Source organism: Chaetomium globosum, genomic scaffold (assembly GCF_000143365.1).
Source record: "Chaetomium globosum CBS 148.51 scaffold_1 genomic scaffold, whole genome shotgun sequence".
NCBI classification, from domain to species: Eukaryota; Fungi; Ascomycota; class Sordariomycetes; order Sordariales; family Chaetomiaceae; genus Chaetomium; species Chaetomium globosum.
In genome coordinates, this window is record NT_165976.1 from 6,090,752 (window position 1) to 6,109,434 (window position 18,683).

General features: G+C 59.4%; 7 protein-coding genes and 1 non-coding gene across 8 annotated transcripts; 6 read left to right on the forward strand and 2 right to left on the reverse strand.

The window, feature by feature from the left end:
* Positions 1-586: 586 nt before the first annotated feature.
* Positions 587-2,125, forward strand: CHGG_01956 (uncharacterized protein; the record flags this gene model as incomplete). The annotated part of the gene is made up of 1 exon (XM_001221176.1): positions 587-2,125. One exon carries the CDS (start codon positions 587-589, stop codon positions 2,123-2,125), a length of 1,539 nt encoding a protein of 512 aa, XP_001221177.1.
* A 1,401-nt stretch (positions 2,126-3,526) lies between these two features.
* CHGG_01957 (uncharacterized protein) lies at positions 3,527-6,848 on the forward strand (the record flags this gene model as incomplete). Its single annotated transcript, XM_001221177.1, has 2 exons — positions 3,527-6,455; positions 6,817-6,848. 2 exons carry the CDS (start codon positions 3,527-3,529, stop codon positions 6,846-6,848), a joined length of 2,961 nt encoding a protein of 986 aa, XP_001221178.1.
* A 269-nt stretch (positions 6,849-7,117) lies between these two features.
* On the reverse strand, positions 7,118-9,392 carry CHGG_01958 (uncharacterized protein; the record flags this gene model as incomplete). The annotated part of the gene is made up of 3 exons (XM_001221178.1): positions 7,118-7,288; positions 7,380-9,121; positions 9,185-9,392. The coding sequence occupies 3 exons, from the start codon at positions 9,390-9,392 to the stop codon at positions 7,118-7,120; spliced, it is 2,121 nt and encodes a 706-aa protein (XP_001221179.1).
* A 774-nt stretch (positions 9,393-10,166) lies between these two features.
* On the forward strand, positions 10,167-10,977 carry CHGG_01959 (uncharacterized protein; the record flags this gene model as incomplete). Its single annotated transcript, XM_001221179.1, has 4 exons — positions 10,167-10,239; positions 10,290-10,336; positions 10,443-10,580; positions 10,630-10,977. The coding sequence occupies 4 exons, from the start codon at positions 10,167-10,169 to the stop codon at positions 10,975-10,977; spliced, it is 606 nt and encodes a 201-aa protein (XP_001221180.1).
* A 799-nt stretch (positions 10,978-11,776) lies between these two features.
* CHGG_01960 (uncharacterized protein) lies at positions 11,777-14,009 on the forward strand (the record flags this gene model as incomplete). Its single annotated transcript, XM_001221180.1, has 4 exons — positions 11,777-11,890; positions 11,968-12,401; positions 12,479-13,898; positions 13,965-14,009. 4 exons carry the CDS (start codon positions 11,777-11,779, stop codon positions 14,007-14,009), a joined length of 2,013 nt encoding a protein of 670 aa, XP_001221181.1.
* Positions 14,010-14,585: 576 nt separating this feature from the next.
* On the forward strand, positions 14,586-16,185 carry CHGG_01961 (uncharacterized protein; the record flags this gene model as incomplete). Its single annotated transcript, XM_001221181.1, has 2 exons — positions 14,586-15,052; positions 15,282-16,185. 2 exons carry the CDS (start codon positions 14,586-14,588, stop codon positions 16,183-16,185), a joined length of 1,371 nt encoding a protein of 456 aa, XP_001221182.1.
* Positions 16,186-16,305: 120 nt separating this feature from the next.
* Positions 16,306-17,903, reverse strand: CHGG_01962 (uncharacterized protein; the record flags this gene model as incomplete). The annotated part of the gene is made up of 2 exons (XM_001221182.1): positions 16,306-17,802; positions 17,877-17,903. 2 exons carry the CDS (start codon positions 17,901-17,903, stop codon positions 16,306-16,308), a joined length of 1,524 nt encoding a protein of 507 aa, XP_001221183.1.
* Positions 17,904-18,329: 426 nt separating this feature from the next.
* CHGG_11142 lies at positions 18,330-18,439 on the forward strand. The gene has a single exon. It is a non-coding gene; the product is annotated as a tRNA-Leu (tRNA).
* Positions 18,440-18,683: the final 244 nt, after the last annotated feature.

An 18,683-nucleotide genomic window follows, 5' to 3' on the forward strand; every position in this document is an offset into this window, starting at 1 on the left:
GACAGGGGATATCGAAGTGTGCGGGCTGGTCTTCGCTGTCATGGGCAAAAATGCAAGTGCTGCTGCGGTGGTCTGAGTGGGGATTGCAAGGGGGCGACAGGCGCGACGCACACAAACACGCACAGGCTGGGGTGCCATTGCCGTAGCAACGCTCGCTCCACATGCCATTTCCGGTTTACGCCAAGACAGACCAGGCAGCTTGGAGCCCCCACCTACCCCTCCATCGGTCGCCAGTGCCGGATGACGTCCCCGGCGACCGCCTGCCACGATCACGGGTTCCCAAAGCCCCGGACAGTGTTGAACACGTCCCATTTTCTAGGTTGGCTCCCGTTGATGGTGTTTATCATTTCAACCTGATTTAACAATTTTCAAATGCCAACTTCTCGATAAGACTTGAACAGCCTAACTATTAGCTTCAGTTAATACTAATCGGCTGTCTACCGCGTAGGAACATCCTTACAAACGACCTTGTTCCCGACTGATTTCCCCTTCTGTCCAACCTGGAACCTGCCCTCACACCGTCGGATCGCACCCCAGCACCTGGGATATTTACACCACGAGCGCCTCCGACAAATAAATACCTGTCATGTCGTCGCTCTTCTCGGCCCAGCTCCACCCTGGCCGGGCTCTGGGCTTTCTCGTCCTCGGAGCCTCCTTACACGATGTCTTGACCCGCCTCAAGGCTGAACCCCAGCGGTTCCCGAAGCTTGACCTCATGTACACCTCGGCCGACCCGGTGAAGGAGCCCGTCGTCGTCAGACTCCCAGCGAACGGAATACGGTTGCGCTTCGACGGTCCCGAGCAGCGGCTGCGGCTGATCGAGGTGCTTGACTTTACCAAGAATCACATCTTTCTCAAACCGGCCAACGATAAAGAGCGGGATCTCGTGCGGCCTACGACGGAAGACGCGCCGCCGGCTGATGCCACACCCGGGCCAACGTTCCGTCACATTTACCAGCGGTTTTTGGGGCCTACATATGATGGAGAATACCTGCCGTCTGTTGAGATGTACGTGCTGTCGTACCCTGGCGTGGCATTCACGTTTTCCATGAAGAAAAAGGAATACTCGCCGTCCAAGGATGTTGTGTCCCTGCTGCATTCAACCGCCATCCCGACATCTATGGCCGTGTTTAGCGGCGACTCGTGGGTCCAAGCCCGTGGCACGATGTGGACAGAGATACTCCCCAGCATCAAGACGTTCGCCCCGCTTGCAAAGGGTAAGGAGACGAGTCCGGATGAAGTTTCGCTGGTGAAGATTTACGGGGGCGGCAATCTCCAGCTCTTTCGGAAGTGGACCAACAATTCCTTCTGGATTATGCTCGGCGAGACAACCCCACAACAGTTGGTGGCTGAGCTGGGGCCGCCCGACGCCATTTACCGCAAGAGCGATCAGAGGATGTACATCCACAAACTGCGGGCCACAAGCAACCCCGTGGCTGGCCCCGGCGGCAGCGATATGAAGCGGCAGGATGACCTGACCGACACCGACCAGTCCTCGCTCCCCGCATCAGATGAATACGACTCCAACGACGAGGCAGTCGAGGACGACATTGTTGCCAACGTATCCGGAGAGTGCTTTTATAACTATTTCTACCTCGGCTTCGACGTGCTCATCTCGACGCCCGTCACGCCCTCCCGACCGCCGCCATCACAGCACGGGAAAGACGATGTCCCTCAACTGGGCTTTGCTTCTACCGCTGCGGATCGCCTGGTCGCTATAAAAGTCATCCTTCACGGAAACGTCCCAGGTTCCTACCCGTTCAACCGTCACCGCCGCTGCCGCTGGGAGATTGCCTACCTCTCCTCGCCTAACGCGGGCAGCGTTACAAACTCGGAGACGCCCTTCGGGGAGGTGGAAGAGCGGCTTCGGGAAGAATGGAAGTCTGTCTATGCGTCTGAGGCTGACGCTCGGCAGAAACAGCGGGGCATGGTGCTTAACCGCGGGTGGGGGGACAGCCCGGGGAGCAGCTGTGAGTTGCTGGGCGGGTGGGAGGAAGGCGGCGCAACGAACCCTGGCGTCGGCAAGGGCCGCGGGGAGGACTCGACCACGACGCTGTATGGGTTTCCGGGGCTGGTGTTTGAGGTGTTGAAGAACGGCTGGGTGAGCGCCGTGACTGTGTTTTAAAGGCGGGGTTTGGTTTCGGTGTGTTTGGGCATTTGAATCGGTATGGGCATATTGGTTAGGGAATAGAGGTACTCAGGTGGCGAATGGTTACGGGTTACGGTATTGCATTTGTTGATGGCCACCCAAGCGTTTGGGGCGCGCATGTTCTCGCATTGCTAGTACATATTTGGTACTCGAAGATAATTATTTACATCACTCAGCGGCTGATGCTTCAGTCAGGCGGCCAATAACTTGACCACAGCGGCTGTTTTCTATCTCAAGTTGTTTGTCTCTTGCGAAGTTTGACGATGCCGTTTCCGGCTTTGAGGTTGCTTTTGAGGACTTATGTATTGCATAGCTAGCCATCAGCATACAATGCGCAGTATCATCTGTTTGCATCTCTACTATTGCAGTCTGATTTTCGTGGTTCTTTGGCTCGACGTTTGGATTGAGTTGAAGGATTCAGTTCCAGACCAGGCTTTGAGCACTGCACTGATACCAGAGGCACCCCGCCTGTTGGCGGGTAACAGTGGGGATGGTTGGCCTCCCTCCAGTCAGGTGCTCTACCTGTTTTTGGACCCTGCCGAGCCTGCTCACCGACTGCCGTGCCGAAATTCGCAGGGACTGCTCCCCTGCAGACCAAACTTGGAATGTTCAAACCAACGGATCTCGGCGAATGGGAACACCCAACGACCGCCTCCTGACGTCGGCTTCACATGGTTCCCTCGCCCTGCGAACCGCCTAACTACCAGCACCCCGTAACGATGCATCGAACCTAATGACAATTACTGGTAGCAGTCCAAGTCCCGTCGACCAGTTCCTGCGGCGCATCACGACGCATCGACGGGCGCCATGACGGACCAAGATGCCAGCCCACCCCCCAATCTTCACCCCCAGCGGGCGGCACGACTATCCAATTCTCCGTACCGCGACGCCGATACTCGAGATACTACTGCCTTCTTGAGCACTGCAGGCCCATCGGCTGCCGATGTAGGACCACACGGCCAGACCGCCCGTCCACAGCGCGCCAACCGTAGCCATGCCGAAAACCGCCTCTCGGGCGTCCATCGCGCCCACAAGCATCGATCCAGCGGCGGTTTCCTTCTCGTTGACCCTCTGACCCGTCACAACTCTGCCCGCCGTCACGACCAGGATACTTACGCACCGGACAGGTGGCAGCGGAGATCCTTTGACCAACAGACCTTGATAGACCCTCAGCATGGTCAGGAGCCGGTGTCGGGGGCCGCCTCGAACAATACAGAGGGACCGCCTGGCGTTCCCAGACCGAGCGGCCTTACCGGAGAGGAGTCGGGTTCAACGACAGTCACAAACCGTAGCTCATTAACTGGCGATACTATCGTCGGCTCTTCTCCCGGGACGAGCAGCACGCAGCTGGACGTGGAGTCGGCCCAGATCGTCAGCATGGCGTTGAATTTGAGCGAGTCCAGACGGCTTGCTTCGCGCAGGAATGTCTCGCAACCCACACCGCCGAGACTGGCACCTCTGCCAGACAACGCGCATGGAGGGAGCCTCAGGTATCACCTTCAGCAACAGCGGAAAATATCACGGACAGTGTCGCCCAAGCCCGACCGGTCGCCGAGGGTCGGTATTGGGAGGGTTTTCACGCCTTTGCAACCTGCCTTTGACCCCGGGACAAGCTATCGCTATCATTTCTCGACTTCTACTCTCGCGCGAGCCCAAAAGGCGAAGGAATATCTGGACCTGATGGCACAGTATCGCCGGGTTCTCGAGTTGGTCCCCCCACTGGAGCCTGAGCGGACAGCGCGACCCTGGACTGCCACACCTCCAGTCACGCCAAACGGCTCTGCTCCGGTGTCTAGGACCACAACCAACGAGTCGGAGGCAAAGATTGGGCGGCCGTATAACCCGCTCCAATACATACGGAATCGGAAGGTGCGAGCTCGCGAGAGGCGCACTATTGACGGCGAGGAGCAGGGCTTTACGGATGTCATGAAGGTTTCCGAGTGGGTCGACGACGTGGCCAAGTGGGTGGCCACCGGGCAAGCTCGTCAACTCGGCAATCCCAGTCTGCCTCCGTTCCCAGGTGCGCAGACGGCGGACTTGCAAACTTCTCCGCCGCCGGCGAACGCGAGGGCGGCAGCCACGACGAAGCCTAAGCGGCCCCGCGTTGACTGGGTGATTGATCCGGCGGACATGTTGGCAGACGTGCAGTGGCTCGAACTCGACGATAACAAGAGGCTGGTCGAAGACCGCCATTGGAGGCGCGTCTTCCCCCAAGCCCCCGAGGCACCTAGGCCGATGTCTCGCGATGAGACGCCCCGTCTAGCAACACCAGGCTCGGCCAAGGTTTCGCTAGAAGCACACACTCCCGGCGAGAAGGCGACTCCGGACCCGTTACCAAGGCATGAGCACGAACATGTACTCATAGCTGCGAGGGATCGAGCTCAGCAGAAGTTCAGGGCGCTAAAGGGCTCACATCACCGGCATACCAGCTCATTCACTAACCGTGACCTGCTCCGCCTCCACCGGGGTTCGGCCTCGGAGTCATCCGATACGGACAGCGATCGCCGACGGCGGGCGAAGAGCGGTATTCCTCCCAACACCGTGAGGTCCGTCTTGGAGAAGCAGATGGAAGAAATGATTGCCCGCGAGCAGCGGGAGGCCGAGTTGCACCCGCTTTATGACCACGAGGCGAAACGTATGAAGTTCGCACCGATGACCCCAGAGCGAGAGCCGAGTGCTAGTGGACATCGCCGCGCAGAGTCCCGCGCAGAGCTGAGCGAGACGGAAACCAAGGGTCTCGGACCGAGGTTGCGCCCGTTGCCTAGGTCACCGCCATCACACACCGGGCGAGCTAGCTTGGAAGTTCCGACGAGCAGACGCTTTTCGGTTGACGATGATACGTCGCAGCCAAACTCGCCAAACCTGCGGCCGACCCCTGACGTCGGCTTGGTGCCGGCGCTGGGGATGGACTTGTCTCCCATGTCTAGTAGAGCGGGATCACCTCACCGTAACCCACTGACGAGGGTCAAGAGCATCTTCCGGGAACGCAGCAAGGAACGTAACGCGGATGCCCATCATTTAGGAGAAGACGGGGTTACCCTGGCCCCACAAGACCCCTGGGCTGGGGCCCCGGAGCCGACTGGGAGCGGCGTTTCGTCGCCGCAGCGGAGGCCCTCGAGGAGTCCGATCGGCGAGCGGATACTGGGTCACCGGTCACATAAAAGCCTCAGTGGTGCCAAGCTACGTGGAGATGATGGCGGGATAAGCTTCCGGTCGCTGCTCCGCGGCCCGCGCATCGATACCGTGCTGCGCAGCGGCGTTTCCAAGGTTAGCGATATGATATGGCGGAAAGACGGCGATGACTCCTCCAGCACTTCGTCCGACGACTCTGAGGCCGAGTCTAGGGGTAGATCGCGCGGGCCCCGGCATGGCCGCAGCCGCTCAGCGCACGACACAAACACCCTGCTGGACCCTTCACTGCTACACAACTACGAGTCTTCTTCCCAGAGCCAGCTCCAGTACCCGTTTGTACGGCCTATCAGCCGGCGGTCTTCAAGGTTCGACTTGCTCAAGCCGCCGAGGATCGATGTGCAGAACGCATCCCCCAGCACCTCGCCGCCCCCGGCTCAAGTGCGCAACCAAGCACCTGCCGAGACCGACACGGAGTCGCAGATCGGACCGGATGACACCCGAGCTACCTCCATCCGCCGTGACACGGCACTCGCCTTACCTCACCGTTCCACCATACCCGCCAACCGGCAGTGGTCCATCGCCGATCGCCACACAACCTCTGGTTCGACTGCAGTTTCCAAGCGCGAAATCGCTCGCCTCCGCGCGCTCCTCCTCAGCGCGGGCATCCACGCCACGGAAATGGACCGCCGCGCCAAAGCGCGCAAGCTCCTCCCCTCCCCAACCACCACCATCACCACCACCAACCCCCCTCAATCCCTCTCCTGGACCGAAATCGCCCAACTCGCCCCCGACCCAGCCACCTCCCACCGCCTGCTAACGACCCCGCTCGCCCAAACCGAAGCCTACCCCATCGCGGCACGCACCCTCGCCGCCTCCATCCAGTCCTCCACCTCGGACCTCCAAACCCTCTCCTCGCAATTCCTCTCCTCCACCGCGCCCTCCCTCCTCCACCGCGTCGAGTCCCTGCGCGCCAAGGTCGCGCACGAGCTGACCGACCTCGCGCAGTCGGCCATCGACGACGCCGACGCTGCTAATCATGATTTGGTGGTTGGTCAGCGCCTCAAGGTGAAGAACGTGCTGGATGCGATGGATAAGATGTTGCGGCGGCGGAGGAGGCGGTTCAGGTGGATTCGGAGGGTCGGGTGGTTGCTGGTGGAGTGGGTGCTCGTTGGGTGTATGTGGTATGTGTGGTTTTTGGTGATGATTGCGAGGGTGGGGTTGGGGGTCGGGAAGGGGGCTGTGAGGGGGGTGAGATGGTTGTTGTGGTTGTAGGCGTAGCTCGTGGTGCAGGTAGAGGTGGGGTTGTTTATTATGTTTTGTAGGTAGTTTTGTTTTCTTTTGTTGGTTTTCTAGGGGTAGCCGGTTTGCATCATGGCCTGGTAATGAGCGGGAGCGACCTGTTTGTTTTGGGATTCAGGGGAGCATTGTTGAGAAGCCGAAGCGCGATACCCAGACGTGTATTTACTTTTGTAATATTTTATGCCAGCCAGACTTGGTAAAGGTAATTCAACCTTGAATTTCTGACTTCACCTGAGGTGTGGTGGTTGACTTTGGATGGATGTTTTGACGTGATGAGTTGATGCTCTCAGATGTCACCTGGATGCCCGACAAGACGATCAACTGATTTGGTTGTGCGAAACGCGGTCCAACCGACCACCAAAACCACTGTATTAAAACAATTCCAAGTCAAGTTGGAGCCCAACATCGCTCTACTCTAACCCAGCCCTATGGGCACTAACTACTAACACACCATAGGTAACGACATTTTCAGAAGACACCAAATCCAGAAAAGGAGCCAACAAGCAACCACACGCACCCCCCAAAGAACCAACCGCCTTACTCGATCCTCTTCTTGCCCTCCTCGGCATTGATATACCGCGCCGTGCTCAGCCCGCGCTCGTGCCGCGCCACCAGCGGGCCCAGCAGCTTGTCCTTGCGCACCCGGGTGATGGTCTCGTGGTACCCCTCTGTCGCCCAGGGGCGCGGGTTCAGTTTGGGCCAGTTGACCTGCGCGGGGATGGGTAGTCAGTACATTGATTGCTCTGCTAGGTAGGGAATACCAGGGGGTTGGCGGGTAGGGGGAGGGGGGGGAGCTTACATAGAGCATGCCGTTGCTGAAGATGAAATGTACGCTCCATAGCGTGACGGCAACCCAAAATATGGTGAACAGCCGCAGCGGCCAGACGGCCGAGTCGGGGAGGCGGGGAGTGTACGTGGCCACCAGGACGAAGAAGAAGCCAAATGCGGCGATGTACGGGACGCTCTGGATCCACACCGGGCGGCGGTCGGCAAAGATGAAGCCCGACCCGATGCCGCCGGCGGGCACCTGGTAGGCACCGAGGAACAGGTCGAAGGCGTCCTGGCGGGGGCCGTCGAGGAAGTTGTTCTTCCAGTAGCGGGTGACGGCGACGTTGCCGTCCTGCAGGGCGCCGCCCTTGGTGCGCTTGCCGAGGCGGGTCAGGTCCGTCTTCATGGCGCCGGTGCCCGAGTAGGCGTTGGAGACGACGTCGGCGTTGTCGGCCCACATGTTGCGGAACATGAGCTCGAAGGCGTCGTCCTCGTCGGCGAAGCGCGCGCCGCGCGGCAGCAGGCCCAGGTCGATGAACATGCGGTCCAGCGTCCAGCGCGCCAGCATGCTCTGCACGACGTTGGTGCGGTCGAGGCAATCCATGCAGTTGGACCGCACCACGCTCGTCTGCAGGCTGCGCACCTCGAGCCGGCCGTCGATGCGGCTGCCGGGCATGTCGGCGGCGCGGAAGTACTGCTGCGCGACGAGCGCCTCGCGCATGCGGTCGATGAGCAGCTGCGCCCGGTGCATCTGCATGCCCTTGGTCTCGGCGTGGAAGTCGAAGTAGATGTAGTGCAGCCGGTCGAAGGGCGAGCGCTGCGGGCCGCCGCCCGTCTCGATGGTGTGGAACTTCTCGTCGGTGCGCTGGTCACCTTGCACGCGCTCTTGCGGGTTCGACACGAGCATGTCAACCATCTGCTCGTAGGCCTCTTTCATGGGCTTCTCGCGGCCTTTTTGGTTGACCAGGTTGACCAAGTAGTTGTCGCCGTAGATGCGGATCTGCTCGTCGAAATGGGTGCTTGCGGCCGGCAGCGCCGCCTCGATAGCGCGGAGCTGCAGCTTCGGCGTGTACTTGAGCACGTTGACCTCGGCCCAGTAGGCTGGGATGCTACCGCGGGTCTGGACGTACGACAAGATCTGCATGTCCTTGCCTTCGCCTGAGACGTTTCGCTGCACGCCCGGCCCGGCGCTGCTCGCAAAGCCGCCAAGTCCCGCCGTGCTGTCGTTGAGGATCAAGATTTGTTCCGTCTCATTGTAGTTGGCGGCGTTGCCCTGGTCATCGAGACCACGAGTGAAGTAACGGGTGCCTGCCCGGTTGCGAGACCGCCGGGTGATGAGCGCTATTGTCAGGGGGGTGCCCTTGAATGTCGTCGGGTGGATCTCGAGCATGCCGAACATGACGGGCAGGATATAAGGGTCGATACCGGGCTGGGGTGCCGGCTGGCCGCGGCCGCCCTGGTTGCGGAAGTCGATCAGGTCGGTCTGGACGAAGCGGTTCCAGAAGAAACGGTCGTCGGCCCGCTTCCAAAGGGGGCGTTCGACATCCTGCTGGGCCTGGCGTTGGAAGCTGTTGGTGAGATCGATCGCGTACGAGAAGTACATAGGACCGGACTTGATGAAGGTTTTGAGGAGGGCGAGGAAGCGGTCCTCATCGGGGTCGTGAACTTGGCGCTCGCGTAGGGGGAGGAGCTCGGTCGAGACGACCTTGTACACCATGTGTCCGCGTAGACGGCCCACGGGCTGGGCCTTGGTGATGACGATGATGTACTTGTCTGAACAGTTAGCGCCTTGTTAGCATCCCAACCACGTCCCAGCGTAAGCTATCGTCAACGTACCCAGCCGCAACTGGATCATGCCCAGGATACCCGAGATGCTGGTGACGCGGGAGACGCGCTTCCCGGTAAGGACGGATGCATCACTGAGGCGGATGTCGCCTGTCGGGCGGTCGATGGTGAGGGCGGGCGCATTGGGACTCGAGGGCGAGGAGAAGATGTACGAGTCGGATGCGGTTTGCACGTTGATGTCGCGGAATGGGAGAGCCATGGTTGCGACGGCCAACGATGTTGGCGGCGAGAGAGGACAGACTCAGGGGTTTGGACGAGTTAATTGCATCCCGTGTGGTGGAGGTGAGTGGGCATAAAATAGAAACTGTCGAATGTTTTGGTCAATTTTGTACAATTTGTGTTGGAGATTCTAAAATTGGCCGTTTCAATCCCATCCCTCAATGCCTCGAAGCTGACATTCTTGGCTGCCAACAACAGGCGTGGCATGTGTTGCCAGATCGGCACAGCTTCCAAGGTTCCATCTGGCCAGGTCCTCCCAGTCTTGGCGGCTGAAGACGGCGCTTCTGGCTGCCGGCGCCGGCTGGTGCGGGATTGGACTGCCCGCCACACAGGGGTACGTAACCAGGTCGTCGTTGCATCACGTGGAGCTGCACGGTGCACGGACAATTTGACCAGCCCGGCTGCCTTCACTATCCCAGGCCTGACGTGTGCACTGCCGCTGACCAGTGACAGGCGAGTGGCCAGGCCCAGGCTGCGCTCAACAACCTCCAACCAGCTCTATTCGACGAACCATTCAACCTTGGTCCCGTGGTTCCCCTCGACACCCGCGATCAACTGCACCTTTTGAACGGCTGACCATTTTATCGCGGCTTTTATCCACGACGACACTGCTGTACATCGGCCGTACAATCGACCTTTGTTCCCCTGCGACAACCCTTCGCGGTCTTTCAGAGCCGAGCTCCCGTAGCCGAATCGAATAACACCATTTCAGTTGGCTTTGACGTTGGCCGCTTTCCCACAAATCACAACCAAAATGGCGACTCGTGGACCTCCCGGCGCGCGCGGCATGAACAACCGCTTTGCTCAGTTCAAGCTGGTGTTGCTAGGTGAGACAGCGCGCGCCGCTAGGAAGATGTACCATGCTTACTCGATGTAGGTGAATCTGCCGTGGGAAAGAGCTCCATCGTGCTGCGATTCGTCAAGGTAAGCCGATTTCTTTGCGCCCACGGCGAGTTCGGGGACTGACGGGCGCTAGGATCAATTCGACTCATATCGGGAATCAACTATCGGCGCCGCTTTCCTAACACAGACCATCTCGCTCGACGAGAACACGACAGTCAAGTTCGAAATTTGGGACACGGCGGGCCAGGAGCGGTACAAGTCACTTGCGCCCATGTACTACAGGAATGCCAACTGCGCAGTTGTAGTCTATGACATCACCCAAGCCGTACGTATTATTTTTGTCCCGTTTCTAGCACGTTTGCTAACTGGATCAGACATCACTCGACAAGGCGAAGTCGTGGGTCAAGGAGCTACAGAGGCAGGCCAACGAGAACATCATCATCGCACTTGCCGGGAACAAGCTGGATTTGGTGACGGAGCAGCCCGACAAGCGAGCAATCGAGACGGCCGACGCCGAAGCCTACGCAAAGGAGGCCGGTCTTCTCTTCTTCGAAACGTCGGCAAAGACAGCCGAGAATGTGCAGGAGCTTTTTACCGCCATCGCCAAGAAATTGCCGCTTGACCAGGTCGGACCGAGGCACGCCCGGCCAGGTCAGCGACCCGGCGTCAGCCTAGCCCCCGAGGGGGCAAACACGCAAGCTGGGGGGCCATGCGCTTGCTGAGGGGTTAAAGAGGGAAATTGGGCATTTCGATGAGCTTCTAAGATGCGACGGCAGAGAGACTGGAGCGAGTAGCGGGATGCAGGCCGCGGTCATAGAGCAGGTCGTGCATGCACGTTAACTGGGTTACGGAGGAGGGAGTGTTGGCATCACACATCTGGGGCGGAGTCTGCTGGGTGGTTGGTATGGATGCCGTTTAATACCTTTTTTTATGGGGTTATGTTCGTTTTTGGCACACTAGTAGCTCGCCGCATAACGTGGGATGGCGAGTGAGAGAGGCTGGACAGGTGCGCTTCCGTGTATAGTAAGCAGATAGAGCAATAGCTTGCAACGCCGCGGTAATCCTAATGAGGGTGGTGATGAATGCAGTGAGCCTTAAATTGCCCATATTTCCGACACTACGAAGTATACAAGCGCATCTCAATTGCCCGCTCTACCACCACCCACCTAATATAATAATCCATCTCGCAGTCAAACAACACAACCCCGCTAGCTTAGTTACAATTATGGTCTCTTACGCGCACAACATACCTCAATACTGGTAGCAAGACTTATGAAGCGTGTGCTGTAGGGTACTGGTAGAAGGAGTGGCGGGTGATGAAAAGTGGGACATTGGATCTTCAACAGAGACGGCCCGCGAAGATATCGTGCGGCAAAACATCGGACAAGCGATAGCCGAGCTTGCTGAGTCAAGAAATTGTTAGGTAGTGGTGCACATCCCAGGATTTTGTTGATTGCTCTCTCGCTTCCCGACCAGCACATCAACACTTTAATTGTGCCCTGTCGGCCACCCCATCCCCTCATGTTGCGGACATCGCTGCAATCCGTGAGGGCGCTGGGCAGCAGGCCCGTCGCCGCTGCTGCAGGTCGTCAATGGCAAGTTTCTGCGGCCCGGCGTGCTGTCGTGTCGGGGCAGGTATGAGGTCATTCTTGAGCATGGGCACCCTCGTTGCTGGCAGCTAACCTGCTTGGTTTTTACTTGTGGCTGTTTAGAGATTCTATGCCTCCAACAAGACGCGCCCCGATGAGGCCAAGATCCCCGCATCCGAGACCCTGACGGCCCCGTCGACGCCGCCTCCTCCTCCGCCTTCTCTCGAGACTGCGGCTTCGACGACCATCCCCGCCGATAACGTCCCCCTCACACCTCCCGCCCCGGACTCCGTGGCTGCCGAGCCCGCTAATAGCGCCCCGCCGCCGCCTCTCCCGACGCCGCGGAAGAAGAAGGGCTTCTTCCGGAGACTGCGCAACTTCTTCCTGACGCTGACCCTGCTGAGCGCCCTCGGATTTGGCGGCGGCGTCTGGTATTCGCGCATCAACGACAACTTCCACGACTTCTTCACCGAGTACATCCCCTATGGCGAGCAGGCTGTACTCTACCTGGAGGAGATGGACTTCAAGAAGCGGTCCCTAACGTGGCTAGCCGGGTGGTAGGCAGGCGGCTTGAAGGCGAGCAGGTCACGGTTCCCGCCCAGAGCGGCGCTTCTTGGCGTGTCGCTGACACCAGGGAGACTGCTGGCCGGCAATCGAGCGCTGTGCAGAAGGTGGCTGCGGCGAAGGAACCTAGCAAGAAGGCCGAGCCGGTTGTGGTTGCCCCGCCCAAGGAGGAGGCTCCCAAGGTGCCCGCGCCTGAGGTCAAGGCCGAGGAACCTAAGAAGCCCGCGCCCGCGCCTGCGGCGGAGAAGAAGCGCCCAAGCAAGAAGGTGACGGAGAAGAAGGCTGTCGAGAATAAGCCCGTGGAGAAGCAGCCCGAGCCCGAGACGTCGCTCGTGCCCGCTACCACGGCACTCACCCCCGCGCAGAAGGCGTTCAAGGCTCCGGAGGTGGACGAGCCTTCACGATGGCCTCCAGCGTCGCCCATCGACCCGCTGGCGGTCCCTAACGCGGCCGACCCCGTTGTGCAGGACCTGGTGCGCATGCTGAACGACATTATCACCGTGATCAACCACGACGGCGCCAACGACAGGTACGGTGCGACGATTGGCAAGGCCAAGAACGAGATCAGCAAGGTCGGCCAAAAGATCCTCGATATCAAGACGGCGGTCGAGAAAGATGCTGCCCAACAGGTCCGCCAACGCGTCGACGGTTTCGACCAGGCAGCCAACGACTTGGTTGCCCGGCTGGAGGCTGCCATGACGGTGCAGGAGCAGCAGTTCCGACGCGAGTTCGAGGCCGAGATGGAGCGTCTCAGGAAGAGCTACGACAACAAGGTGCACTTGATCCAGGAGCGCGAGCGGCAACTCGCCGAGGAGAAGCTCAACAACCAGCTCCTGGAGCAGGCCGTGCAGCTGCAACGCGCTTTCACCCAGGATATCAAGAAGCACGTCGAGCAGGAGCGCGACGGCCGCCTCGGCAAGCTTAACGAGCTGAAGGCTGCGGTGGAAGGCCTCGAGAAGCTCACCGCCGGCTGGAACGAGGTCATCGACGCCAACCTGCGCACGCAGCAGCTGCACGTCGCCGTCGAGGCGGTGCGCGCCAGCCTCGAGGACGCCCACCACCCGCGGCCGTTCATCAAGGAGCTGGTCGCCCTCAAGGAGATCGCTGCCCAGGACCCCGTCGTCGACGCCGCCATCGCGTCCGTCCACCCGTCCGCCTACCAGCGCGGCATCTCGACCCCCGCCGAGCTGATTGACCGCTTCCGCCGCGTCGCCGCCGAGGTGCGCAAGGCGTCGCTGCTGCCCGACGACGCGGGCGTCGCCAGCCACGCCTCGAGCTACGTCCTGAGCAAGGTCATGTTCAAGAAGCAAGGGCTGGCCGCCGGCGACGACGTCGAGAGCATCCTCACCCGCACACAGACCTTCCTCGAGGAGGGCGACCTCGACAACGCGGCCCGTGAGATGAACGGCTTGACTGGGTGGTCCAAGACGCTCAGCCGCGACTGGCTGGGCGAGGTGCGGAAGGTGTTGGAGGTGCGGCAGGCTTTGGAGGTATGTTTTTGGTTTTTCTACGGTGTTGAAGAGTGTAATGAGTGGTTACTAACCGATTATCTACAGGTCATCCAGACGGAGGCGAGACTACAAAGCTTGAAGGTGGAGTGAACCCAAAACGACGGGGCGTTTCTTTTGTCGATGTACATTCCTGCGTTAGATCTGTTAGGTAAAGAGGGTCTGGGCTGGTTGTCGTGTATCAAGTAGTCAATAGACGCGAGTTGGTGGTTCAAAATATGGTAGAGTGCGTCGTAAATTATGCGAATACCAGCTGAGACTCATACTGAAATAGGTGATTCGACTTTCTTTATCTCATGCTGGGGATGGTGTTCTGGGTTTTGGGTTTTGGACAAGCGAAGTCGGAGTTGTCCCACTTCTTCGGCCTTTCAAGTTTATGAACTCTTAGCTTTTTCCTTCAACAGCCATGAATTGTTAGGGTGTCGAATTGAGCCCAGCTGTTTCGGGATTGGAATTGGAGACATTAATTTCAACAAACCGAATCATATTGAAGCTTCACCGGAGCCCGCCGCCAAACCCGAGACAAATGCCGCCGAAGTAACATTCACTCACCTTGCTTCATATCCTTCGATGCTAGCAACGCGGCGAACCACCATCAGAACCATCACCACCCAGCTCACCCACCGCCAGCCAAACCACATCCCCCCATTCTCCCACACCACCCACAAAATGGCCTCCCCACCCCCACCACCAGGAGAAGCAGCAGGAGGAAGCTACGCCACCGCCCTGACCCGCCTCGCGCAACTACAATCCAACCGCGCCATAACCTCCCTCTTCGACCCCCCCCCCACCACCACAGGACCCGCCCAAGGAAAACCCATCGACATCAACGCCCTCGCCATCCCCGAAATGCTCGCCTGGCTCTCCCGCGCCGGCCTCCCCCCGTCCACCCTCGCCGCCTCCCCGCTGCGCTGCGTGCATGTCGCGGGTACGAAGGGCAAGGGGAGTGTGAGTGCGTTGGTGGCGGGGGTGTTGGGTCAGTACTCTCCTCAGGTTTCTTCCTCTTCCGGAGGTGGGGATGTGGATGGGGATGGTGGTGGTGGTGGGGTGGGCCTGTACACATCGCCGCACGTGCTATCGGTGCGGGAGCGGATTGTTCTGGAAGGGGCGCCGATCGCGCGCGAGAAGCTGGGGCGGTATGTGGGCGAGGTGTGGGCGCGGCTGACGGAGGCGGCGCGCGCGGAGGCGAGGGCGAAAGGGGTGGTGGTCGGGGAGGAGGAATTGGAGGGCCCGGCGACGAAGCCGTTTTATTTTCGGTTTCTGACGATTGTCGCGTTGCATGCTTTTTTGGAGGAGGGCTTGCGCAGTGCGGTGGTGGAGTGCGGGATTGGGGGGGAGTATGACTCGACGAATGTGCTCCCCGAGGGAGGTGGTTACCGCCGCGGTGGTGACGCAGTTGGGGATTGACCATGTGAGTATGCTGGGGGATACGGTGGAGAAGATTGCGTGGCATAAGAGTGGGGTGTTTAAGGAGGGGGTGAAGGCCTTTACGAGGAAGTTGCCGGAGGAGCAGGCGGCGGTGATGGAGGTGCTGAGGGCGCGGGCGAGGGAGAAGGGTGCTGTGTTGGTGGAGGTGACGGACGAGGAGGTTGAGAGGTGGGGTGGAGTTGAGGGGGCGAGGTTGCAAGGCCCGTTCCAGAAGTACAACATGGCGTTGGCCGTGTATGCCGCGAGGGAACATCTACTGCAGACCGGGGTCAAGTTTGAGGGGCGCTTTGGGACGGACGAGTGGTCGCTGAACGATATTCCTCCCGAATTCGTCAAGGGGCTGAAAGAAGCAGCCCTGCGCGGGCGTTGTGAGATTCTCAAGGGTGAGGATGGCATTGAGTGGCATGTGGATGGCGCACACACTGATGACAGCCTTGCTGGGGTTGGGCGGTGGTTTGGGGCCAGAACCAGCGGCGACGAGATACGGATCCTGGTGTTCAACCAGCAGGAGAGGGATCCAACCCCCTTGCTGAGGGCGCTGTTGGCTGGCGTGAAGGGGGCCACGACGTTCACTCACGCTATCTTCACGAGAAACAAGGAGCAGAAGCCAGAGAGCGAGGACCGCGACCTCTCTACTCAGATCAGGGCGCAGGAGACGATGCGGGAGGTTGACAGCACTACCGAATCAACGGTGCAGAATGCCGTGGAGCCTACGATCGAGCAGGTTAAGTCTATCGCGGCCCAGGCGAGGAAGGACGGAAAGGCGTGTAAGGTCCTGGTCACTGGGAGCTTCTACCTGGTGGGCGCCGTGCTCAAACTCATCGACCATGTTGAATACTAGGCTGCCAATCTACGCAAGAACTCCATTCTACCTAATGCCGTGAAGCCAACCTGTACAGTTGAATTACAAGGTACGTTACGAACAAGTCGATGAAGACGTGCCCGAGTCAACTTTTGCGCTCTACAGAGCATCCGCGCCCTCAAGAATACCCAGAGCGCCACCGACAAGGTGTAGGCTCCCGGTAATGAGCGCCTGCACTTTCGGCCCGTTTTCCTTCGCCAAACTACGGGCGGTATTAATGGCCTCCTCGATCGTCGGAATTAGAATAATGTTGGCGGACGGGTCGAGTTGCTTCCACTTGTCGGCAAAGACCCGCTGCTGCGTCATTTTCTCAATATCCGCCGGGTTGTGTTGGTGATTTACAAAGTCTGGAGAGTCAGCCCACGAAACCAACAGCACCACCAGGAGTGACATACCCCTCTTATAACCCGTCGCCGCGTAGGTGACATTGGTGCAGAATATAACGTGCTCAAATCCCTCCCCCGAGCTTTTGACAATATCGTGGAGTCCATCGAGGAAGTCTACCGCCTCGGTGCGCCCCTGCTGGTTGAAGACTAGGACCTTGGGGCCTCTTTCAGCCCGGCCGGCGCACTCGCCGACAAACCAACGGGCTGCCATCTTCAGGCTGTCAACCGTGTGTGCCCCATCGACATGCCATATCACGCTGTCCTCATCCTTCACCTCGCACCTTCCACGCCAGATGACCTGCTCCAGTCCGTCGACGAACTCCTGCGGCAAGGCTTCAGGGTTGGGCGAGAATGAAGGATCCAGCTTCTTCATCACAGTTTCCGCCAGCGCAATCCCCAATGTGGCGTTCCGTTTCTGGAAAGTAGCATCAGGGCGGATGTTGACGCCCGCCAACCGCGGGTCAACATCCAGCACCTTCAGATCCACCTTCTTTTCTACCGCCCGCTTCTTGAGCACCTCGGCGGCTACCGGAACTTGCTCGATCGTAAACGCCGGACTCCCCGGCTTCATGATGCCGGCCTTGTGCCAGGCAATCTTGTCGATGGTACCGCCCAACACAAAAACATGATCAATCCCTAGCGTGCTGATGCCGCTGGCCACGGGGCGCTCCACCACGTTGGTCGCATCGTACTCTCCGCCGATCCCCGTCTCGTACACGGTCGCGTCGACACCTTCAGACAGAAACACATGGTAGCTCATCAGCGTCAAGTACCGCGAATAGATAGGCTTGCTCCCCGGCGCGGCAGCATCGGCCGCAACATCCCTATTCGCCTCCAGCTTATCCCACACCTGAAAAAAGTACTTCGCAAACAGCTCCTCGGAGATGGGGGCCGAATTGATGCGGATGCGCTCGCGCACGGCGATCAGGTGCGGGGAGGTGAAGAGGCCGACCTTGCGCGGGGGGCCGCCGCCCCGCTGGCGGTAGCGGGACAGGATGGAATCGACAAAGGCGCAGGTGCTGCCCTTGCCCTTTGTGCCGGCGACGTGCACTATGTTGAGGCGGTCGAGGTCGCGCGGGGTGTAGCCGACGCGGGCGAGGTAGGCGCGCATCTCGCGCACCGAGGCGGCATCGGGGCGGACGCCGGCGGCGCGGCGGGCCTCGATCACGGCGTAGGGGGTTTGGAGCGAGTTGAGGGCGTCGATTGCGTCCTGGAGATGATGGCATGGGTGGTAAGCACTCTGGATGCTAGTATGGTCAATGATTTTAGGCTCGAGCTGCGCACATTGTAACTGCGGGCGGCGGTCGCCATTGTTCTTGAAAATGGCCCGAAGCCGGATATCGCGCGGGTCAGTGACCGTGGGACGATTGTTGTCCACCGCGCATGACGCATTGAAGGGTCGCCGGTTCTAGCAAATTCTCCTTCCTCGACCAATACCAATTAGGTCGTTGGAAGGTTAATGGGTTTCGTCACGGGCACCGAGATATGCAATCGAGGACCCAACTTTCGGGTTCCCGCTGGCTGCGGATGCAATGGAGCGGAGAACTCCGGGTTGCGTCGGGCCAGCAGCTGTCGCCGACACCGCTCACGACGTCACTCGAATGCCCCGCAGCGTATTTGATGGCCCGTGCACCGCACATACACTTTTACACATTCCCGACCTTCGAGATTGCTGCTGCAACCTCGCGCTGCACGTCTCCTTTTCTTTCCTTTTGCAACTCCACAAACTCCATCAACGGCAAGGTGGCCGAGCGGTCTAAGGCGCCAGGTTCAGGCCCACCTGAATTGGCTCATTGAGCATTCCTGGTCTCAGTAATGGGGCGTGAGTTCGAATCTCACCCTTGTCATCTTTTGCATCTTGGAGTTGGAGGAGTGTGGTGGGCTGCGGTGTTCTCACTTTGTTTTCTTGTTTTTGCTTTTTTAGGATGGTGCGGGGTGATTTATGAGGGGCATCTCAACTATCAAGTTTTCGGTCGGGGAACCCCCTCCTTGAGAGTATCCTTGAGATCGGATGGTAACCACCTCTCAATTCTCCCGTCACAGCCTCCAGCCCGCAGGTCTCAACTTTCATCAATTGAGCCCTGCGAACTC